This window comes from Dipodomys merriami, unplaced genomic scaffold, assembly GCF_024711535.1.
Source record: "Dipodomys merriami isolate MVZ:Mamm:240054 unplaced genomic scaffold, mDipMer1.0.p SCAF_20, whole genome shotgun sequence".
Lineage (NCBI taxonomy): Eukaryota > Metazoa > Chordata > Mammalia > Rodentia > Heteromyidae > Dipodomys > Dipodomys merriami.
In genome coordinates, this window is record NW_027203382.1 from 10,397,501 (window position 1) to 10,423,767 (window position 26,267).

The window sequence follows — 26,267 nt, forward strand, 5'->3', positions numbered from 1 at the left end:
GCATTTGATTTTGATCTGGACTATCATGCTCAAGTGAAACATATTAATATAAAAGTGTACTATGTAGGTATATTATAAAGTATATACTTAATACAACGCTTGGAGAGAAGTAGCTGCTTATTTATTGTATGAAATAAGTATTTAATAAATTATTAGTTCAATGAATAATTTGGATTCTTACTACATCTTCATCCTAACATGTGGGCTCTAGGACCACAAGCAAGCCATGATATTTTCTTGAAATTACAACAACAGTACTTTAAATATGTTATATTTCAGTTTGAATAACCAAAGGGAAAGATGGCATATTTTAAGATATTTATATGTAATAATCCTTAAGCAAGTTTTATGACTATGTTTTAAGAATGTATTTATATGGTGTATGATTATGTCAAATTAATTAAATTTTGAAAAACCATGTGCTTACAGAGATAGGTGATACTTTGATATTTACATAATTTTATAATAGATTTTAATAAGAAGCTAGGAAAAGAATTTATTCATCGCCATAAGATATAAGTGCATGATTAATATACTGAACAGTTAAGTTGATAGGATAAATCAGCATCCATCTCTGCTTTGGATCATAATAAAGATATATTTGTAGGGTTCCCTAGATCTATTTAGGGATTTTGATCTGTCATTGACTGGGCACCAGTTGTAAATCCTTACTTCTTTTTACTTGAATGTGTTAATATGTGGGTGTCTATTTGTGTCATTTTATAAAAATGAGAATCAGCAAATACAAAAGAAATTCACATAGCAGTACTATTAAATTTTTGTTCTTGATAAAGAATGGTAATTTATTTTAAGGTGCTACTGTGTATATAATGCTTCCATAAATATATATTTGAAATTAGAAGAAGTACTTACTAAATTTAAACCTACAAAAAGTTAGAAACATAGCAGGTGACAATATGGATAAGTGCAAAGTGGATGTTTTAAAATAAATAGCACTTGGATGACCTGAGATGTCAGAACTGAAGACAAGGGTGTGTTTGTGTCAATATATCCCTCATGTTTTACAGACTCCTAAGGGAACAAGGGAAGATACAATTTCACTTTTTCTGTGCCAAAACATTTTAATTATATCTTCTTCCAACTACAGCGGTTCAGTAACCAAGGAGCTGACATTGATGCATGTGTTGATAAAGCTGCAAACATTCAAAATGAGATTAACAAAGATTTTGAGCAAAGGGTGACAGCTAATTTTGCACAGTATTCTGCATCTAATTCAGGCCAGCGTAATAATAGAATATTTTATAACTGTTTTGTTATTCAAAAGGACTTTTATAACACACTTATGTTTGTGAATGTCTTTGTATCATGCTCAAGAAATTATCTTTCTTATAACTTAAAACTATTTGCATCCATATTGTAACCTTGAGACAATATTAAAGGGAAATTCCTCTTATCATAAGTTGTTGTTGTTGTTGTGTGTTTGTAAATCATACTTTGTTATTAGGCCTCTTTTCTTTATCCTAATTAATCCTGATCTAGAATGGGTAAAGAGATGACAAACATGTATTTTTCTGCAATTGCTTTGTATGCACTAATAAAATGGTCAAGAAAAGTTAAATTCAATTTATTTAATTAATAAAACTGTAGTTTCTTTATGTTCTTGAACTCCTTTGAGCACATTGCAGTGTATTTCTTTTCTCTTCTATTCCCTATTTGAAGGCAGCTGACAGTCTTCTTTCACTTTTCTTTTTCTTTGTGAAATTTTCTTTTTTTTATGCACTCACTTCTCCATCTGCTTTCACTTTTGTTTGCTTGGGCCGTCTCTCATCCCAACTTGATAATGAGGAATGCAGTGTGACCCTGACCTCTATCAGCCCATGCATGACCTTCTGACTCTACCATATAACCTTTGACCTTCTCTTTGACAGCTTGATTAATTACCCTGTGTTATGATTTATGAGTAAGTGCTATGTAAAAATAATAGACAACAGGTGGTCCTCTGAAAACTTTTTGTAGCGTGTTTTCTTTTACTGACTAACTTGATGAGCTATTTGAAGGTGGAAGCTTAACTGGGAAAATCTATGTTGGTCCCTAGAATAGTATTTTTATACCACGGAACATGACATTAGAATTCAGGCAGTTACAAGTTAAAGTATGGTCCTGATGAATGTTTTACTTAATCTTAGGGTGCTGTTACCTAAATACGTATTGAGAAGAAGCGCAAAGTGGAGTCAAGTGACATTCAGATGTTTCTGTCCCAGGTCACGTTTAGAGAAAACTGCTGAAATAATGGAGGGGCATTTTTCAAGCCGAGCTGCAGCTCCAACAACTATGTTTACTTTAACGCTTCACTAGTGACTTCTGATTGGTTGTCATGACTTCATCTTACTTTGGCACCTAAGATGTTGCATCAGTGACATATGCATACCTTTCTTGTGAAATGATGAGAATAAACATAACATTCCAATAAAAAATAAATGAGAATAAACATAGCATTCCAATAAAGAAGAATGGACAGTGCCTTGGTTACTCATTTTAACCATGGGTAGATGTAGTTTATGGATTTAAACATTTGGAGTTCCATTTCTCTTGTGGATAAACACTTATCTTCTTTCAGTCCAAGCGAATAGAATGCTGAGCCTGAAAAAATATGATTGATCAATGTAGGTAAAATTGTCTGTTACAGGGTTTTACTTGAAGACCATAATGAGTAGTTCCTCTGGTCTTGGGATTTTAGTGTAGCCCCCTGACCTGGCACATGTGAATTCCTCTATGGCAGGTTAATATGCAGAGCTGAGTAATTTTAGCTGATTGTTTTTATTTAGCTACCAATAAGGAATTTGAAACATATATAATTTAACCTATTTTCCATGTGTCTTTTAATTGGTAATCAATTAAATTGGCTAAATCTTTTGGTTTGTGGAGTTTCATTTTGGGTCAAATGTACAGTCTGGTTTTGCTTTTAGGTTTTATCTCTGCAAATTCTTCTTGATGAGTACAGTGCTGTACTGATTTCATTCTTCCAGCAGTTTCCTCATGTTCTTTGTATTTGACATCACCTGTCTGTTTTATGCCTCTGTGACCTAAGTCATCATTTGTAGATTGAATGTTAAATACACTATTATTTATTAGTAAGCACATTTAAGATTTCAAAGTAGAATCTTAAGGCCTGTGAATTTTATATAAATCACAGCAAGTGGCGTATAAAATGCCATGTCTAGCACTAAACTTGTGAAGGCTTCTGATTAAGATCCTGTAATTTAGACCTTGTAAACACAGTTCTAAAAATGAATTTACAGTTATAGCTACACAAGTATGGAAATGGAACTAAGATGAATTAAACCTTAATTTTTCCTATATCTTTTCTTGGTGTTTTCTTGATATTCTACTAGACTATATACTATCAAAGTTAATAGTTAACTTTATATATATATATATATATATATATATATATATATATAGAGAGAGAGAGAGAGAGAGAGAGAGAGAGAGAGAGAGAGAGAGAGAGAGAGAGAGGGAGAGAGAGAGTCTCTTTAAAGGTTGCCTTTTGGAATCGATTTTGGTACATCATTACAAAAGATGCCAGAAGTTTTATGTATTTAAGGGGTAGAATGTTCAATAATCAGTTCTATCATTTTATCTTGTTAAAGATAACAGAGGTTTCCCATGTGTATTTGAATGAGGCAACACAACTTCCCATCCTATGGTAATTTTACGTATTTTAAATAATTAAATATAAAAAGAACACTTCAATTTAAGGTTTAAGATTCAAAGCCTAAATTATAGAGATTGCCTTATTAGAAAAATAATGCATAATTATTTTACAGTAACTTTATGCAGTTACTTTTACAGTAACTTTAAAGTTTTAGGAAACTTTACATTAATTAAAACTCACATTAGAAGCCTTTTACTTAGGTGGTTGTGTATTGATTGAATTCTTTTAAAAGTTACTATAAAAGTTGGCATGTACTTTGATTTGCTAAAAGATTTTTTACACTTTTCTATTTCAAAATAATTATATGTCCTTATACTGTTTTACTTTCCTTGGCTTCTTAGTTATCATATATTAATACTTATTTTGCAAAGTAAGTGTTTTGTGTCATATAAAGAGATTTGAATATTGTTATATATGGCAGAAAGGAATGCAGTGATAATGTTTCACTGTATATGTATACATCAATTAAGATATGAAGAAAACTACTTGAGAAATACTAATTTGTTTCATGGAATAACAATTTAATTTTCAGTATTTATTAAAAATCAACTCATACTTAAGTATATATTCCTAAATATTTATTGATTGCTATTTAGTGTTAGAAACATTCAAAAGATAATTTTTCATACTTTTTTATTATTTTTAAGAAGTTGTACAAAGAAATTGCCATTTAGCAAAGCAAATCATCAGTGGCTCATGCCTGTAATCATAGCTACTCAGAAGGATAATTGTTTTTAAATACTTTAAGTGGAAACATTCATTGTTGATATCTAAATAATTCAGACTCCAGCCAAAAAATAAAAGAAATCTAAGTGGTAAATGTTGTTGGATTTATGTTGCAGTGATTGAAAAATAGAATCATTTTTCTTTTGTTGATGCCTCAGTAAAAATTTGACATTGTGCCTTTATAAGATTGAACAAATGAGCTTTGCAATGTTCAATTATGTAATCAATAACTTAGACAAATGGTACTTTTTTGAGAATTTATGTTTGACTATTTCTTGTATTTATTTTTATGGAACACATCAAATTTCAGAGAAGTGTTTTGAAATTTATGTAGGCACATCAATTTTTCAACATGTGACTTCTAAAAGTCAAGTGCCAACTTCTTTAATAAGCCTGATATTATGAAGATACTATTTCTAATGATTAAGTTATAAATTATCATGATAAGTTTTAAAAATTTCTGATGATTATTATAATTATTGTTCAGAGATTTGTCATGGTGCACATTATATTGATTAACTAAAGTCCATTTTATTACCTGGAGTTTAAATTTTTTTATTATCATTACATTATAGTAATTATCAGGATTTTCTCCTCTTGTAAGATTCTGTTAGGGGCTTGCTAACTCTGTGTGTGTGTGTGTGTGTGTGTGTGTGTGTGTGTGTGTGTGTGTGTGTGTGTGTGTGTGTGTGTGTGTGTGTGTGTGTGTGTGTGTGTGTGTGTGTGTGTGTGTTGAAAGTTTAGTTCACTCACAGAAAGCAGGGAAGAAACATGACAAGACACCACTTACTCACAGTACAAAATCTAGAGAGGAGGCAATTTTCCTTTTGGCCTATGGTGACCTTTTTTTACTATGTTCCTTACACCAGAGACAGTGTACTGAATGCCTCTATTTCATCCTGTTTAGCAGAGTGCAACAGTGTTCTTTAGCTTACTTATGGTGGGAGGAGAAGTTATAGCTGAAATTTGAGAAGGGTGTGAAAAGTTATAAGAGGCACAAGGAAGAGGGGGTAGAACTTATTTCAAATGTGATTTTAATAACTAGTCAAGTGTGTCCAACTGTAGAAAATCACCAAGTGACAATCTGTCTACCTGACAGTGATCACAATGAATTACAAGACTTTTGAATAGCTTTACAGATTAGAATGAAGCAAGACCAAATAAAATATCTTTTGTTGGAAAAACTTTTGACTTGCCAGCTAAGAAACTTTAACATACATACACACACACACACACACACACACACACACACACACACACACACACACACACACACACACACACACACACAATATTTCTTTTGCTTTGAAGTAAAATGTTTAAAAGTTATGAGAAATATTTTATTAGTTCTTTATGAAAGGAGCATTTATCTAAAAGTTTTATTTGAACATCTGTTCATGAATGTTGGTATTTTGTTAATCAGTTTGGTAGATATTATCACACAATTTTCACATATGTTGGATGACTATATCTTAATTAATGGGCGTTTCACTAAAATCAGAACTTCAGTAATCTTGAAATTCTCCAAGACATTCATGGTTTTAGACAGTAATATCAGATTAGGGGTAAAATCTTAGTGAAGTTTGTAAAGAGTTTGTAAAATAAACTTTTTAAAAAGTGAACAAGTAGCATATTTTAAAAAAAGATTATTCTGTGCTAACATTGATTTTTGTTCCTGGTTTTGTTTTACTACTGCTGTTTTAAAAATCATCTTATAGTTTGTTTGGAAAGAAATCAAGTTGAACTTAAAGTAGAATTGAAGTAGAAGGTTCTATGATTATAGTTTTGAAAAACCATATCCTTTTTGTGCTCATGGAAATTTTATAAGCTTTATTTTCTATAACTTATTTTATCATAATATTACATCTTTTAAGAATGACCTTGAAGGATTTTACAAGGATATAATTGGAAATCCAACAATACAGAATTGAATAGAAAAGACAGATATATAATAGCTTCAAAAATTTGCATTGCTCATGCTTGTCATTGGCTATTGTTTATCCTTTTCTATTTCTTATGGTTAGGTTAGTCCATTAGTTATAAAGAAAACATCAAAAGTCTTCTTAATTATAGCCATAGAAATGTTTGCCTTACTACAAATAAATAAGACATGACAATATATGTTTTCAAAAAACTTAAAACCTTAGAAATTCAGATAGCTTTATTTTTAAACTTTGAAACTTTACGTATAGTTTCTTGATACTATTTTTTACTAAACAGAAAATGGTGTGGTAGTTTGAAATATTAAGTAAATTTCAAGATAAAAGCTATGCAGTTATCATACATCATAGTATTGGTTGACTTATTTCTGTGGTTTATCAGTCTTCTTGAAAGAAAAAAGGTGAATAGACATGCGCAGGTAGACATTATACATTTCTGATATTTAGATATGTAAATTTATGGCATGTTAGACCAGATTTATTCCTTTTTTATTATTGTTTCTTACTTTTGCAACAAATTAAAATGCTCATTACAGAGCAACTGTAAAAAAAAAAGTCCTAGAAATGAAGTTTAAATTATAGTTTTCAATTTCAAAACAGTTACTTTCTCAAAGTATGCATTATAAACATTAATGTTCTTTGAAAGTATACTTATTGTATTACATTTATTTTGGTAAACTTTACATTTTTCCAATTTAAAATGTAAAATCTTTGTTAAAATTATAACTTGTTTTTTAGATTTTTTTTACAAATATATAATAATAAAGACAACTTTAAATTATTTTTTACTGTAGAATTTAAACCAAAATGTTTCCTAAAGAAATAATTTAGTTAATATACAGCTATATTAACTTGCTTCATTTGAGCTTTTAGTAACATTTTTATTGAGTGAAATTATTCTAACATTAAATTGCACCATTTTCTTGTATTTCAAAACAGGAAGGATATGGAGTAATAGTACTAAATCCCAATGAAAACTACATTGAAGTAGAAAAACCGAAGATACATGTACAATCATCTTCTGATAGTTCAGATGAACCAGCAGAAAAGCGGGAAAGAAAAGATAAAGTGTCCAAAGAAACAAAGAAACGACGTGATTTCTATGAAAAGTATCGTAACCCCCAAAAAGAAAAAGAAATGATGCACTTGTATATCAGAGTAAGCCAGAATACTGCTTTCCTTCATTCTTTCCTTTTCTTTATTCATTCTTTAGCTCATATAAATTGTGGATTATTTTTTAAAGCTTAATTGTTAGCTATTTGTTCTCTATAGCTGTCCATTTTGATGAAATGTTTTTATTTTTTATTTAAAATTATCAAACATGTCATTTTTATGTTAGTGTGATGTTTTATAAATGCCACAAATTCAAGTACTATTTTCTTTTGTGTCCTTTACTTCTCCAAGAAAGGATTTTCTAAAATAACGTTAATGTGATAGATGCAGAAAGAAAGGAAAACTTTCTAATCAAGATTTTCAAAAGGAAAACTTTCTAATCAAGATTTTCAACATGCCATTTCTTTAAAGTCTTAAGCTGTTTTGTTTTCCATGAGAGTTCTTTAGCATAACATTTTAAAATATCCTACCTGCTGAATTAATCATTCATTGTGTCAAGCAGTCTTTATTTTGGATTGTAAATTTTACTAGATAATTCATTGTTTTCTTATTGGTGTCTTAGTCTAATTTCTGATAGTAACAAGAGGAGGAAGAGTGAGTAATATCCTGATAAGTATTTAAACTAAAATAGTATAGGGATAGTGTAATGAGGAGACTCTTGTCCTTTGCTCTTGTCTTCCCCCGTGAGCCTTTGCCCTTTGTAATGCTAGCAGCATGAAATTATAGCAGATGTCCAAGGACATCCAGTTCTGTAGGGGGCACAAATAGTTGTATCTGTATGTTGAAATATTATTTCTGATAAATATATGGTATATTATATACATAAAACAAATTTGAACATTTTCAAGGCCTATTTTATGGATACTTTAATTTGACAGTAAAGTATGTGAAAATGCTGCTGAGTGAAGTAAAACAGCAAATTTATATGTTCTTCAAATATGAACAATTTAGAACATTTAAACAGATAACTTAATATTTGTAAATTACCTTGTAAATAGTGACATTTCACAATGTTTTACTTCAGCTCTTTTTATGTTTTATTTTAAAGATTACTAACATCTTTCTTTTCATCTTTGAAAGGAAATAAATAGTTTCCAAGTTTTTGTTTTCTTTATTGTACATTAGTTTATGGCAAAATGATCCTCTTTTTAAAATTGTACTTCAAATAGTCAGTACATTAGGCAATCATTCCAGGTGAAAGCAACATATAACTTCACAAGATCTCTCAAAATGTATCCTGACCAAGAATATCCACAACAGTTCATTTGATGAGTTATATCAGAGTCAGATTCTAATATTTTAAATTTTAAAACCACCTCCCTAATTAATAATTTGAAAAAATTATAAATTTTGAATCAATAAGTAACCTGTTGTTTTAATGAATCTCTACATCATCATGTGTTGTTATATCTTATTCTATTTTTAAGCTTCCTACTATGTCATCCAGCTTTTAAACTACTATTTTAAGATAACATTGCATTTTTAAAATAAATTACTTTGAATATTTAGCTTCCAGAAGTAAGTTTTGTTGTTTTTGAGATATAGTCATGAAGAATATTTATGTGCCTACATGCAAACAAAAAATGATTTGGTATAATAATTTTATTTCTTCTAAAAATATCTTTTATTCACCTATTTTAGTGAAATACATAAGGATATATCTCAAACATCTCCCTGTAATTCATTTTTTCCATTCTATTTTCTTTTTGTTTTATCACCATTGCTTTTATTTTTCCTTTTGTTGTCCTTTTTGTGTGCATTTGCTTTAAAATCCTCTTCTTCGCACCTGCCTTCTTGAGTCTTACATCTATTTTTTACTTTGCAAAATATCTTACATTGCTCCAATAAGACCAACTCTTTTTTGTTTTGTTAGCACATTTCTTACTTTTACATTTCTGCCACTTTTTGCTATTGTTTTTATGTCTTTCTTTCTTGCCCTATTTTACTCATTACTCTGGATTCCCATGGAAAGCACTAAATATAAAATAAGTTCATCCAGATATGATAGATTTAGCTAATGAAACCTTTTTTAATAAACACCTGATTTTTTATAAATCTGGAATTGTACAAGAATAACACAGATTTACTGAAACTCTTACCTCTAGAAGATAAGACTTGGTTCTACAGTGGCAAAGTGAAAAGCTTAGGTAAATTTGACTTACTCAAGAAATAATTTTTCTCTATATACATTTCTAAATATTGCAGTTTTATATTCAGAATATGATATACGATAATGGAGATAAATTTACTTTTATTTATATACTTCTTAATCATTTATATTTTGAAATTCTCTTCTGTACTTTACAATAACCCAATAACTAGGAGGATCAAGTCATCATATTCACTTTCTAGTTAAGAAATTGTTTATCTAATATCACATAGTTAGTAAATGGTAGAAATAAGTGTTGGAATTGTATTTCTCTTGTTTTTATCCCTTTCCAGGTTAGTATGTTGTTCTAACAGTAGAAAAAATGTATCTAAAATATGAACATTAAACCACATATTACTTAGTAACATTTGATGACAGATGACAAACATCTATTTTGAGCAGTTATAAATCATGCTTATCTCTATAAACTATATATATATATATATATATATATACATATATATATGTATTCTCTCTTAATGGGATTTTATTTGCAGATGAAAAAACTATGGATCAAAACTTTTAGCATTTTTCTCATGGCCACATAATTCTTAATATAAGCTGTATCAGGGCAAGAATTTAGTCTTTTTGCTCAATGCTATGTCTTTCACCCTAGAATACACAGTTCATAATAAACATTTGGACTTTCCTGCTCAGGCTGGCTCTGAACTATGATCCTCAGTTCTCAGGCTAGGATTACAGGAATGAGCCACGGGAATCCAGCTTGTGAGGTCATATTGTAAAAGGCAAGACAAAGTGCACACATTGCCTTTGGAAATGTAGTTGAAGATAAATTATTATTCACATATATTCTCTATATGAAACCAAGCAAATCCACCTGAAACCCAGAAACGACAGAGGCACTCCTGACAGGAATCCACAGAAATCTATATTCAATCCACAACAATGTTCGACAATAAATACACTCACTACCTAATGTATATAACTGTAACCCCTCGGTACATCACTTTGACAGTAACATTTAAATTTTAAAAATTGTATCTCTGAAAATAAATAAATAAACATTTGTAGAATGAAGCCTTCATAGCAAATACAGTGATAGATCCTTAAAATCCTAATGAAGTACCAAAAAGCTGTAAGTGTAGCTGTGGCTCAAGTGATAGAGCACCAGCCTTGAGGAGAAAAGCCCAGGTAAAGGGCCCAGGCCCTGCATTCAAGCCCCAGGACTGGCACAAAAAATTAAAATCCTAAACTACTTCTCTCTTTAAATTTTATTTTTTTGAATATTTATTGTTATTAATAAGTTGTTCAGTTATACAAAGGAGTTCCAATTCCTTAATTTGGGTTATGGGTACAATGCTTCTTGGTCAATGTCACCTCTTCCTTTGTTCTCTCCCTATTTTCCACCTCTTGACTCTACACTCAAATTACATAGTTAATTTTTTACATAATGTACATTGAATATAATGACTACATTTACTTACCCTTCTTTCCCCCCAGTTCTGTGCATTCCCCAGTTTTACCACTCTCTCATACATGTTTTCATTTCTTGGTATTCATTTTGATAAACAGTATTTTAGTTATTTAGAGGAATTTCACCTTTGATTCCTCCTCTATATATACCTTCTTTTAGTCAGTTTATGTGTAAATGCATTGAACCCTTTATATATCATACATAATTGAATTTGACATGTGAGAAAACGTGGACTGTGTCTCTCTAAACTTGGCTTTCTTCACTTAACATGATTTGTTCTAGGTCCATTATTTTCCTTCAAATGACATACTATTCTTTGTAATGATTGGGTGAATTTCTATGTGCATATATACCACACTTTTCTTGATCCACTCATCCATTATAGGACTTCGGGCTGGCTAAAACTTGGTTATTTGAATAGTGCAGCAATGAACATGGATGTGCAGGTGTCTTTACCATACCCTGATGCGTAATTCTCTAGATAGATGCCCAAGAGTGTATTGCTATATAATAGTTTAGTTCTTTGAAGAATCTCTACATTACCTTCCAGGGTGGTTGTACTAGTTTACATGGAGTTTTTGTTCCCCCACATCCCAGCCAGCATTTGTTGTTGTTCACATTTTTTAGGCTGACCAGTGGTGAGATAATATCTCAAAGTTGTTTTGATTTGCATTTCCTTTATGGCCAAAGATGTTCAGCATTTCCTCATATGTTTATTGTCCATTCTTTCTTCTTCTGAGAAGTCTCTATTTAACTCCTTTGCAACTACCTTACTAAAGTGTTTTCCTTAAAGAAATATTCAAACTAAAACAAATAAATAAACGAAGTCTGTACATTGTGGATCTCCTACTCCATTCAATGGCTCAGATAAGATTCCAAAACATATGTAGCATTTCATTACTTAGTATAGTTAATGAGCTGTGTATTTTCTTCTGAATACATTAAACTAGACTAGCTTTTTTCACTTTTTATCTATGTCATCATAGTGCTAACTTTAAGGATGAAAATGGATGTTTCATCCTGACCATCCTACTGTGATTTACATGCTTACTGTGTTGTGTATGTTTGTGCTTTTTGGAATCTGTAGCTTTGCCTCCTGTTCTTCTCCCAGTCCGCATTCTATCAACATTATAATTTCCAACTGAAATATCAGCCATTCCTCTTATTATAACCAATTGCCTGTTCTCTTAAGACCCATGAAGGAATTATAGTTTGTTAACTTATATGGAATGTATCATATACTATCTTACAATATTGCTTTTATTTTTTTCATAATTTTATTAATATTCCAAGTTTACCTTTTATATTTTCCCATTAGATCTCCTTGTAATTCTCTAAATATTGCTTCATTTGTATTTGCACTGCATGATGATCCATAAAAATAAGTAGATAGAGCCACTTTTTGCAATAGTTCAGTGCATGTTGTCAGAGAATTAGGAACTGATTCTAATGCCCTGGAAGAGGACAAAACCAAGAAAACTAGGTGTTGGCTTAGTGATAACAGATAAAGGGACTCAGAAGAATAAAGGTTAAGCCTAAGAAGAGAAAGACAAGGAAAAAGATCAGTTAATAGAACTTGGTACAATAAATAAAGCTAGAATATAGCAAAATGACTATGCTGATGGTTTGACAATGGGCTGGGACTACTTGTACATCTCATTCCTAAGATGATATTTTTATAGTGATGCATGCTGTAGAAAGTAAAACAGGGTTTAGACTTAGATTTTAAAGAAAACAAAAACAGAAAGAAGCCAGGTGCCAGTGACTTTTGCCTGTATTCATAGCTACTCAGGAGGCTGAGATCTGAGGATTGTAGTTCACCCTGGGCAGAAAAGTCCATGAGACTCTTTCTTATCTTCAATAAATTACTCACAAAAAGTCAGAAGTGGCATTGTGGCTCAAGTACAGACAAGCTTGGAGAACAGTGCCCAAGCCCTGAGTTCAAGCCCCAGGACCAACAAAAAGAGAGACAGACAGACAGACAGACAGACAGACACAGAGACAGACACAGAGACAGAGAGACACAGGACAAAGAGACAGAGAGAGGAAGAGAGAGGAGAGGGGGAGAGAAGGAAGGAAGGAAAGAAGGAAGGAAGCAAGCAAGCAAAGAAGAAAGGAAGCAAGCAACCAAGTAAAGAAGGAAGGAAGAAAACATTTGCAGAATAGAAATTGTGCAGTCAGGCTTGTACATTGAAGATATTCAAATATTTATGGATTGATTGCTGTTGACATTCATCAAAATGATTACAACTTAACATGCAAGATATTTGGTGTCTAATTTTATGACTAATTTTTAAGCATACATTTGAATTTTGCAGTTGTTCAGAACTTCCATAAACAAAATATTTCTTTTTTAAAACATGTAGTTTTGATGTTCTAACTCAGTGATGATATGAGGATTCGATGTTATCCTGTCTTCTTTCTTTTTCTCTTCTGTACTAATGACACTGGAATCATTGATGTTGTATTTTGGCAACCAAGTTCAATTTATTTTCATTTCTAAATAATGACTGTATAATCTAAGGAACCATATTATTTTCTTTGCACAGGTTGACTATTGTCTGAAATGTTTGGGATCAAAAGTCTTCTAGATTTAGAAGTTTGGGGGATTTTTAAATATTTGTGTAGATTATCAGTTGAGATTCCACAATATAAAAATTTGAAGTTCTTCATAATTCAACCTTTTTTGAGCAGTGACCAAACCATATGGTCAATTATTTGAATTTTTTTCTTATTTTTTCTTTCTAGTAAAAAGGTAATATACTTTCAAATTTATACTATATTTTATACATAGGCAGATATAAAGAAAAATCCATATGTAAAACTTTTAGTCAAGTATATTTCTCTTACTAAATGAGTATGAACAGATATGACTAACTAGTGGATTGTGTAGCACATTTCTGATGCATTAGGAACAGAGCATGAGAGATCAAAGGACGACTTCTTTCATGTGGCAACTTCCCTTAACTATGAAATAATGTACTTGCTAGCATATATTATGGCTTATTAAGGGGATTTATTTGGTCTAGGCAATAAACATCATGTCAGACATGCCTGGCAGGAAAACCTGCTTAATATGTTTTGTAATAAGATGGAATTTTTTGTTCTTGAAAACATCTGCCAACTGAATTCAAGAGTGAAGACAGAAAATGTCATCAATTTAGTGGTAATCCTATAAATTTAGTTTCTTTTTGAGCAACACATATCAAGACATACAAAATTCCCAGTGTTAATCACCAGGGGTTATAGTACTTTGTAAAACGATGAAACAAAAACATTTTATTTTTATATAATGTGTTAATTAATTCATAATGAATTTTAATATTTCGACTGATAAAATTTTAACAAGCATCTTGCCAACAGATCATTTTTTAAAGCATCTGTTTTTTAATGTGTTGGGCTGAGAACTGAATCAAATGGCTAAATATGTACATATATTCTTTTAAAAAACATATTTCCACCCCCGTAACTATATTTAGACTATTTTTACCCCTTGAGCCACCAGGGGCTGCTGCTGTGATTTTTGCTTTTCTTAGAAACTGAGTACTTTAATCACACCATATCTTTAGCTTTCTTTAACTTAGAAATCATGTAAAATATAACCCTTAGCTTTTTCACGGTAGGCTGGTACTCCCACTTGAGCCAAATCATCCTTCCCCCCTTCCCCCACCTTTTTGGAGGTTAATTGGAGATAAAAGTCTCACGGAGTTTCCTGCTTGGACTGACTTCAAACCATGATCCTGATATATCATCATTTTCTGAGTAGCAGGGATTACCATGAGTGCCTTGCATGTTTTCTGTATTCTAAGGCATTTACATTTTTTTCAAATAAGCTTAAATCCTGTAATCATTGAAGGCATATGTGACAACTATTTTCTTCTTGGTTTTATTGAATGCATAGCATTCAGAACCACATCATTTCAGACATAACAAAGTATGGATACGAAATGGAGAATTTGATAGACCAGAATTTTACTTCACTACTTCCATTTAATATAATGTTATTAAAGTTAACTTCATTTCAATTCTTATGCATAAAAAGTTGAATAAAAATTATATGTATAAAGTAAACATAGTACCAGAAACATCATTTGGGAGCTTTAAGACCAATTTTAGTATTTCTCACTTTGTGATTCAGCAGAGAAAGAATTATTTCTGATGGTTGTACATTTCTTGGGTATTTTCTCTAACACCAACCAATTCTCTTAACTCTCTGATACCATTGAGGTTTACATAATTCAAGTCAATTCTAAAGTTACTTACCAGATTTAGTGTCAAACCATGAGTTAAAAGGTTCAGTAGAACAAGATTGCCCCATTTCAGACGCAAATCACAGTTCCTTATATAGCAATCTATACTGACTGATTGGATATAAATTAGGGTTTTCCATAAGCCTTTCTTCAGGTTTAATAATTTATTAAGATGGAAATGTATTAAAGTACTTAAGCTTATTGGTTTCTTAGAAAAACTTCAACTCAGGAACAACTAAATAGATGAGAAGAATAGAACAAGGAGGGTGTTTTTCTGATAAGTGCTTACTCAGTGTGTGCCACCTCTGGACCACACATCCATGTGTTAACTAACACACCTGGAGTCTCATTCATTCATTTCTTCATTGTCAGTAGTTGAAGCCAAAGGCTTCATCCATCAGATGATCATCCCCATCCTCAGGCTACCCAGGGCCCCAACCTAAAATATCAGTGACGGAAGAGGGATTATTATGATTATTATGATTAACTAAAGACAATCTTATGACTTGAAATGCTAAAAATTTAGGAGTTCTCTTCCAGAAACCAAGGATAAAGACCAGATATATTTTTTTATATTTTAAAGATCATGGATTATTTATAAATATCATGTAAAAATCTCAATTTATTATTTTTAACATTTTATTTATTTTTTCATTATCTTTAAGTAGTTGTACAAAGAATTTCCCATTCTACAAAACAGTATATGAGTACAAAATGTCTGACAACAGGGCTGGGATGTAGCTCAGTGGCAAAGCGCTTGCCTAGCAAGTGCAACGTCCTGGGTTCGATCCCCAGTACCAAAAAAGAAAAGGCAAAATGTCTGACAACATTGTCACTCATCTTTCTTAACCTATCCCAGATATATTTTTGTAACTTACTATGTCACACCAAAAACAGTCCTTTGGGCTTATACTCCCCAACTTATGACTCATTGAGCAATATTGTAAAAGAATCAGACAAAAGGAAATCAGTAGAGAGAAAGCTGGAATGCATACATCCTGTAAGCTTACTCAAAACATGTCTCAGAGGGCAAGACTGAGTGTGTTCACAGTTTTTTTCTCTCAAATGTTCTAATCACATCACTCTTCCTGTGAGAAAGAAAGAGTAAGAGATGAGGAGAGAAGGCCCAAGTTTCTTCTCATCAAGTCATAGGAAGAGTAGTTCCCATCTGAGAAGTGAGTGACTCATTGTTAACATTACATTTATTATTATTTACCTTTCTAACTACTCAAGAAACAGTATTAAAATAATGGCCTTTTATTATTTGCTAACATAGTTAATTTTTTATCATACTGTTTTCATTTTAAAAAGAAGCTACAATCAAGCCTGATTAAAAAGTAGCCACATCATTTAGTTTAGAACACTAAAAGGATCATAATTTATGTCAAATAAGCACCATCTTTGTATTTTTTGTTCCGTGGTCCTAAAACCTAGTAAACACCAAAGATTGTTGCATAAAAATTTGATAAATGAATATTTATATGCTTTCCTTCTCTCACCTCCATGCCCCCTTGAAGTTTAACATTTGTTTCCAACATAGTGTCTTGTGAGTATCATTGTTGCTTTGGGTCATCCTGTGTCCTTGTTTCAGGGTTTTATTATTCCCCTTCTTCTCCCCAAATTAGATAAATGTATGCAGTACCAAAATCAAGTACTGTGACAACAGGGGATATATAACATGGAAAGAACGTACAAAGGAAGAAAAAAAATCACATAGTACATTAAAAACAACAACAAAGGAAAACCTCTTGTATCCATATCTTGAGGTTCATTTCACTTAGCATCATCTTATCATATGTACATAGCTTTTGAACTTCTGTGCTTATCGCAAATGAGGGAAACCGTGGAAAGCCTTGTAAAAAAACATATTAAGTGAAGTAAGCCAGACCCAAGGAAATAAAATTAAAATTGAAATGGAATATGAATGCTGGGCACTGGTGGCTCATTCCTGAAATCCTAGCTACTACTCAGGAGGCTGAGATCTGAAGATCGTGGTTCAAAGTTAGCCCAGGTAGAAAAGTCCCCACAAGAAACTTACTTCCAATTAACCACTCAAAAACTGGAAGTGGACCTGTGGCTGGAGTGGTAGAGTACTATCCCTCAGCAGAAAGAGGCTCGGGGAGAATGTCCAGGCCCTGAATTCAAACCCCACAATTGTCCAAGAAAAAAAAGGATACTGTTTACCTGCTAAACTTTAGACAAGTTACCTTCCTTTGTTGTTTCAGTTTGTTCCTGTAAGGTAGGAATAATCATTATCTGTTATATAGTTTTCATAATAAATGAATTATTGTGCTCCTTATGATAGGCTCAGGCCACCACACCCAGCCATTGGTCCTGATGGAATCTCTTTTTGTTTTGTTTTTGCCCCAACAGGCCTCATATCACAGTTTCTTAATCTTTGCCTTTCAAGTAGGTTGGATTATAGGCTCCAGCCACTATGCCTGACCATTATATAAGCAATATATTTTATGAGAAATAAAGGATAAGACAGTGTGAAATGAGCTCTTTTGGGGAAATCTCTTTACTCTCTTGTGGTGTGTTATACTCTTCACGAATATCAAATTCAGCCTCCAACAAATACGCAGTTATAAAAGGAAGGACTATTTTGATAGGTCTTTCTCATAGTTATGGATGCTTCCTTTTGATAATACACCAACACTTAATAAAATAAAATAAAATTCTAAAATACTTTTCATACTCTAATGAAAATCCATTGATTTATGTTGTACTTTTCATGGCTCTTGTATCCATTAATGATTTAGTTACAGTAGACACTGGTGATTTGGAAACATTTATTTATTTATTTATTTATTTATTTATTTATTTATCTATCACATTTTATTACCAGATTTCTAACTTCAGCATGTATCCTCAGGTTTTATCATTGGGAACAAATGCTGTTAATTGTTTCCCTTGACTTTCATACTTACTTTGTTTTCCAGAAAATACCTTTTAGATGCTCAAACCTGAATCATTGCATTAGTCTTTTTTAATTAATTCACTTTATTTTTGTTATGAAGGTGATATACAGAGGGATTACAATTACATGCATCAGGTAATGAGTACAGTGTCTTCTGTTCCCTCAGTCAGTCTTACATATAAAATGATGTCCCACTTGAGCCATGCCTCCACACCATTTTGCTCTGGTCATTATTGAGATATAGGTTGTCTTTGCCTTGACCGTCCTAGACCATGATCTTCCTATTTACGGCTCCTACCATAGCTGGAATGCCTGGTATGTATTACTATACCAAGCTTTTTCTGTTGAAATGAATTCTCACAAGCTTTTACAGTCTTCCTCGTCTCCGCCTCCCACATACCTGGGAAGACGGAAGCATGCCAGTACAATCAGCTTCTAATATTATTAACTTGGGTACTTTCCCAATTTTACTTTGTTTCAGTGAAGTTTGATCGATTTTATTTGGGGGGGGAGGAGAACTAACTTCATTGATTTTTGTATCAGTTTTTGCACCCATTTCATTAATTTTTGCCATAATCTTTATTATTTCTTTAAACCCACTAATTTTGGTGGGTTGACTTTTTAAAAAATTTTCTAGGAGCTTCATATTTTATTTGGTAAGGTTTTTTAAATCTCTCTGGTTTTTAAATATAGCTAATTCATAGCTAAAAACATTTCTTCTAACATTGCTTCTATTGAACCTTAGATTCTGGTAAGTTTTTTGTTTTTTTATTTTCATTAGATTCTCGAATTTTTTTTAAGCTTTCCATTTTATTTTCTTCAGTACCTATTCATCACACAAAAGTGTATAGTTCAGTCTCCATGTGTTTGAATATTTTCTGTAGTTTCTTTGGCAGTTGATTTCTACATGTATTCCACAAAGTGTCGGAGTGAGCACTCAATGTCCTGTAAAATTCTGAGCTGAGTACAAGAAAGTAGATTTAAAACTTTCTTTTCTCTCTCTCTCTTCTCCCTTTTTTTATTTTTAGTAGCTTGCATTGGATATATAGGGGGAATTTTTTTATTACATTTCTACATATGTTTACAGTATATTCCAATCAATCTGACTCGTCTATCCCGCCTTCCCCTCCTTTTTAAATTCTACTCAAGTTTCTGACATGATTCCTGGATTCCTAACCTCCCATACTCTATTTTTACTTTCCACTTGACCCATGGTATCCTCCAACTCTCCCAAGCCCCTTTCAGTTCACAGGCCGTTCTCTCAGTCCACATGGTTCTCAAGTCAGTGAAGCAAAATGGTAGGCTCAAGATTTACCGGCATTCCCTGCACCATCACTGCTCAGGTATTAGTTGAGATTCTAAGAGGCCCCTGGGGCTAATGGCAAGGCCTTGCTTGTTGTTGAGAACTATCTTGATTCTTAAGAATTAATGCATCGGTATCATTCCAGTGGTTGGAGATTGCCCATAGCAGAGCTAGCCAGTCTGACCCAGGAATTCCAAGTACTATGAGTGCACTATCCCCTCCAGCTCGCTCCTAACTTTCTAGAGATTCCAGGCCACAAGCTGGTCTATCTATGGGATGCTGATGTAATAAACAAATCTATTGTCTTGAGATTCCTGATTTCCTTAACTCTTCGGGAAGTTTAGTGTGAAAACAGCTTTAAATTTGATGTATCTCTTGTAACCCAGAAACTCTTGAATTTGAATCTCTCTTTCTTGGTAAAGGGGAGTAAGTATCTAGAAGGTAAACAGTTAAAGACACACTTTAAATGACAAAACATGAAATTTTTACCTCACTTTCACTCACTCATGCCCATCCATTCCTTGTAATTTCAGCTTTGTTCCATTTTATTCTTCTATTCTCTTCTTGCCCCACACACCAGTTAATGTTACAATTTTAGTTCTATTATACTGCCAACAACAACAATAACAATCCTTATTGTTCTTCTATTTTTCACTTACCGTTCCTTCATTTCTGCCTTTTTTAACATAATAGTGTGTTATGGAATTTTTAATTCTTTACAGTTGTTTCTTTTAAAATAATTATTTTGGACTTGCAAGCAGGAAAATATAAGTAACTTGTCTCTTAATATGCCAATTCTCACTTGTCTCTTAACATGTCAGTCAGTGTTTTTATGCACTACGCTCCCAATGTATAAATGCTTACTTTTATTTCCTAGGCAATTGAAATAGATGATAGGTTCTAGAAGTAGGGTTTCCTTTTCAAAACACAATGTTAGGGCATCAATAGTCAGGATATGCTGATTGATTAAATGAAAGTTTGAGCGGGGGATAGAAGAGACTTCTCAGGACCTGTCTACTCCATTGGATTGACGTGAGAATCAAGACATATATTGAAGGGTCCTGAGGTGGCTTTTCTTAGAAATGCCTGCCTAGAGAACTAGCCTTAGCTACTATCTGAAATGTGGATTTCAGAAGGGTTCTGCCACTTTACTGATAAAAGTGCCTACCTGAACCTAGCCTGTTTCTCTGGAATGTAGTCCAGGCTGAATACCTATATCTCTTTTTAAGTCTAGAATCTTCTTAATGTTACCGAATGCCTATGACACAAGTCTCTAATAAGCCTGCAAACAGTGCATGGTGTTGTCACTGTTCATTGCTAGAGGAATTAGGCACATCCTATATTACTCCACTATTAGGAAATTCTCTAGTGTCTGATTTCCTCTAGTTTTGCCCTGTGTGCCCTTTTCTTTTGGGTGACTTTGCTTTGGTTATTTTGATAGAATAAATAATAGCCATATGGAGAAAAGTGAGGTATTTGTAGTAACTTTAAAGATTTAGGAAATACCTGTAATATATGCTGATGTTCACACCTTCATGAGAATAGAAATTTCAACTATGAAATATACTACAATAACCAATGAAAAACAACAGATAAATCATTTTATATCTCTTCCCTCTGTTGCTCCTTTCTGAATTGGGTAGGAATACCAAAAGTTGAGGCCAAAATTTCTGAATTATGAATGTATAAAATAATGAAATCCTTTTATTGAACATTCAATGTTCTTTTGTCTTTTCTCAAATTTAATGAACTAAGTGTTCCCACTGATTTTATTGAAGTAAAAAGAATACCACGTTACATTGCATCAGTCAATTGAATTCTTTCACAGCAATGTATGAAATATAAATATCCTTAACTGGTATCCTTTGCCTTTTTGCAGGTGTCAATGCTTGTAGTCTGGGCTTGGGCACTGTCCCTGGGTCAAAAACTTTCTTAAGAATATAGAATTTGGGGGCTGGGAAGGTGGCTCAGTGGTAGAGTGCTTGCTTTGCATGCATGAGGCCCTGGGTTCGATTCCTCAGCACCACATAAGCAAAAAGAAAAAAGCCGGAAGTGGCCCTGTGGCTCAAGTGGTAGAGCGCTAGCCATGAGCTGAAGAGCTGAGGGACAGCGCCCAGACCCAGAGTTCAGGCCCCATGACCGGACCCCAAAAAAAAAAAAAAAAAGAATATAGAATTTGAGCTGGGAAGGTGGCTCAGTGTTAGAGTGCTTGCCTTGCATGCATGAGGCCCTGGGTCAATACCTCAGTACCACATAAGTAGAAAAAGCCAGAAATAGCACTGTGACTCAAGTGGTAGACTGCTAGCCTTGAGCTGAAGAGCTAGCTGAGGGACAGCACCCCAGCCCAGAGTTTAGGTCCCATGACTGACCAAAAAAAAAAAAAAAAAGAATATAGAATTCCTGGGCTGGGAAGGTGGCTCAGTGGTAGAGTGCTTGCCTTGCATGCGAGGCCCTGGGTTTGATGCCTAAGCACCACGCAAGCAGAACAAGCCGGAAGCAGCGCTGTGGCTAAAGTGGTAAAACACTAGTCTTGATCTGAAGAGCTGAGAGACAGCACCCAGGCCCAGAGTTCAGCCCGCCCCCCGCCTCCAAAAAAAAAAAGAATATAGAATTCCTAATATTTAACTGTAATACAATGAATGTAATTTTTCTTGTATCTATTACAGAAATTTTTTTTCTCAATCTTGGTGCTTGAACTCTTTGGCCTGGGTGTTGTCCCTGAGTTTTTGTACTCAAGGCTAGCACTCTACCATTTGAGCCACAGCTCCACTTACGGCTTTTGTTGTTGTTGTTGTTGTTGTTGTTTAGTGGAGATAAGAGACTTGACTTTTTTTGCCAGGGCTGGCTTTGAACTGTGACCCTCAGATCTCAGCTTTCTGAATAGCTAGGATTATAGGCATGAGCCACCAGCACCTGGCTGAGATTAAAATTATTTAATATAAATACTCTTACTAGTGTATAATTACCTTTACAACATTGACTTTAGGGAAATCATACTAAGTACTAAAGTTAGTGTAAATTTTGAAATTGTTAACCATGACCCTAAATATTAAAAGTATATTGATATTATTATTGCTCATTCTGTTATTTAGCAAGCTTGTAGTAGCTAAGGTTACAGGTTGGAAGGTGACTCCCATATAAATTCCTTTAAGTTTCTTTAATGTAGATAGTGAAGACACTGAGTAGACGGCTTAGCAAGTTTATGAAAGTGGAGGAGAAAGCTTTTCTGGCCCTCAAGTATGCATAGGACTTACTCTGTTAATACTAATTGATCAGAGTAAAAATCCTACCATATAGTTGAAAAGATATCTATCCTCAGCACAAACACAGATGTATTGCTTTCCTCACTACCTATGTTTTTCCTAGTGTCCTGTGGTCCTTCCTGACTGCAAAGGAAACTGTATTTGTACATCTTCCTCCTTTCTCGATATACATCATTGGTAAATAGCTTTGACCTTTTCCCAGTATATACCCTCAATTGGAAGAAATGAAGGTTAATTTTCTAGTTATACCCATGTGTTTGTCCCAAATTCTATTTTTACAACTAGGAAGCTATTAGTCTTAGGTATATACTATGTGTATATATTATGTATGTTTATATACACACAGTCCACATGAACATACACATGGGAACATCTAGAGAAAATTACTGAATGATAAATATAAGATCATGGGCTCTAAAGTCAAAGAGACTCATTGCTTGTGATATTAAATCTAATGACTAACCACCTCAGGAATCAGGGGCTTTATCTGTAAAAAGGAGATAATAGTAATGACTGTCCATAGCATCATGAGGATTCAATGAATTAGAACATATTGGGCATTTAAATATCAAATAGAGTATGCACTAGAAAATGAGATCCGTTGTTATATGTGTTTTTGTAAATTTAGGATATTTCTTTAAAATCTTATGCTTTTCATTTTCCTTGTTCTTTTGAACTAACCTAGTTTTTAACCTCTATTTTAACCTCTGTGAAGTTCTCATAAATTTTGAGAGAGTGGAGGAATGTTCCAGATTTATAGAAATAGGAAGAAAAAATCATCTAAAATATTTTTCCCTTGGGACAAAGATTTACATATGCTATATTGTAAAGCATATGCTCTGACTTATTATGGGACTCACCAAAGGATTCTGTTCTTCAGTTAGATGGGGTTTTGCAGCTCAATTCAAGTATAGATGTGATAAAAATCAGTATTGAGAACTAGTTTGACAAAGCTATATAAGTTCAAGCAGTGTATATCCCATCAAATACAAGATATAACATTTGTGATTATTTATATTCTACCTGAAATTTATATTTTAAAATTATTTAATAGTTACATTTAATAGTTACATTTGGTGAAATAAGAGGTAAAAATTAAGATAGCTCAAAAAGATAAGGAAGAAAAGGTAGTATATTGTTTCTAGGCTTTAAAATTGCTGCTATGTGATAATGATCCAATAACTCATTATGGAACTGGCAAACTCAAAATGAACATTTTGTTATTCTAAATGTTTTTATTAAAAACAATTGTCTATTAAATTCAATATCCTAGTTATAAATTTCTTTTTGCCACTTGAAATCAAATTTATCTCTTAATTTCATATACTCACATTTCTATAGTAGATGAAAATTGCCCATTTTTAATATATATTTTATGGTAATGATACTGTATAGAGGGATTACAGTTATATGAGCAAGGTAATGAGTCCATTTCCTATCGAGCACTGTTACACCCTCCTTTGGTTTTCCCCTACCATCCTTTTCCTCCCCACCTCCCCAAGTTCTCCCTCACCCCACTTTCCTCCCCCAAAGTTGTAAAGTTCATTTTCAGCATAGTGTCTTGTACATCTCCTTGTTACATGGGTCATCCTGTATCCCTATTTCAGCATTTTGTTATTTCCCTTCCCCTCCCCAAATTAGAAAAATGTATATAGCAAGATGCAGGGAAACCATGGGACCTATGTTTCTTTGGGCCTGGCTTACTTCACTTAATATAACTTTTTCCAAGTCTTTCCATTTCCTAACAAATGGGACAATGTCATTCTTTCTGATGGAGGCATAGAATTCCATTGTGTATATATACCACATTTTCTTGATCCATTCATCTACTGAGGGGCATCTGGGTTGGTTCCATATCTTAGCTATGGTAAATAAGACTGCAATAAACATAGTTGTGCTGGTAGCTTTAGTGTGGTCTTGTTTGTGAACATTTGGATAAATGCCCAAAAGTGGGATTGCTGGGTCATAGGGGAGCTCTATGTGGAGTCTTTTGAGGAACCTCCATACTGCTTTCCAAAGTGGTTGAACAAGTTTACACTCCCACCAACAATGCAGTAAGATTCCCTTCTGTCCACATCCCCTCCAGCATCTGTTGTTATTAGAGTTCTTGATTTTAGCCATTCTAACTGGAGTGAGGTGGTATCTCAATGTTGTTTTGATTTGCATTTCTTTTATGGCTAGAGAGGTTGAACATTTCTTCATGCATCTATTGGCCATCCTTTCCTCTTCAGAGAAGTTTCTCTGTAAGTCTTTAGCCCACTTATTTATTGGGCAGTTGTTTCTTTGAAGATTTGTTGTTGGGGATTTAATTTTTTGAGTTCCAGGTACATTTTAGATAGGAGACCCTTGTCTGTTGTATGGCTAGTGAAGATCTTCTCCCAATTTGTGGGAGAAGATCTTGCTAGCTATGTCCTTTGCCATACAGAGATATGTATTCAATTTTTTTCTTTCATGCAATTGTTTCTAACACATTTATAAGATGATTTCTTTGTTGCTTTGTATGTCCCTCCCCCACAGTATAACCCCTGCTTTCATTGTATTTGATGTTGTTATAATTTGTGGAGAGGAAGGGAAAAAACAAATCGTTTAAATAGGGATACAGGTGGACCCATTGCAACAATGAGATGTACAAGTCGTTATATCGAAACCGAGCTTTACAACTTTGGTGGGATGGGGGAGGAGGGCTGGGTGGGGGGGGAAGGAGGAGGATGAGATGGGAAGGGGAAACAAAGGAGGAGGCTACAATGCTTGATAAGAAATGTACTCATTATCTTGCCTATGTAATTGTAACCCCTCTGTACAGTATTTTCACAATAAAAAAAAGATAAACTTAAAAAAAAAAAGATGCAGGATACCAGAATGAAATATAGTGATAACAGGGGTTATACCATGGGAGAAGAACATACAAAGAAACAAAAAAAAAATCACATAGCACATTATAAGTTCATTAAAAAGAACAAGAAAGCTAAAATCTCTTGTGTCCTTATCTTGGGGTTCATTTCACTTCGCATCAGCTTATATGGTCATATGTACATAGGTTTTGACCTCTTCTGCTTGTCCTAGACATAATCTAGTTATAAATTTATTTGCATAAACCTTGCTTTTAAAGTACCTGTGGAAATTTTTTCAATTATTCTTTGGTATCTTATCTGAAACTCCCAAGGTTTGATCTTTGTTTTTTTGTTTTTATTTTGTTTTGTTTTATTGAGCTAAGATGTGCTCCCAATCTTCCAGTTAGGTCAACCACAAAAATTAAGATATGATACAAGGTCAGTGGAAGAAATTCATATCAAAACAACTACTCACCATGTCATTATGACAGCCTGCTGTAACAAATGTGCTTCTGTTTTAACTTAGGACAATTAATTGCTAAAAGTAATTTAATCTGACAGAGTCAGGGTGTTGAAAGGCTCCTGGAGATGTCATAAAAGTGACCTTTCTGCCCATGTGCTGCCAAAAGCCATTTTTAACAAGGAGCTAAGGAAGCAGTGC

General features: G+C 33.1%; 1 protein-coding gene across 11 annotated transcripts in view; it reads left to right on the forward strand.

Moving 5' to 3' along the window:
* Positions 1-26,267, forward strand: part of Arb2a (ARB2 cotranscriptional regulator A) — a 383,888-nt gene that overhangs the window by 152,911 nt on the left and 204,710 nt on the right. For all 11 annotated transcript variants that reach the window (XM_070031084.1, XM_070031085.1, XM_070031089.1 and 8 more), the window contains one exon: positions 7,282-7,500. In XM_070031084.1, coding sequence (XP_069887185.1) covers positions 7,282-7,500 — 219 coding nt within the window. The remainder of the gene's footprint in view (positions 1-7,281; positions 7,501-26,267) is intronic.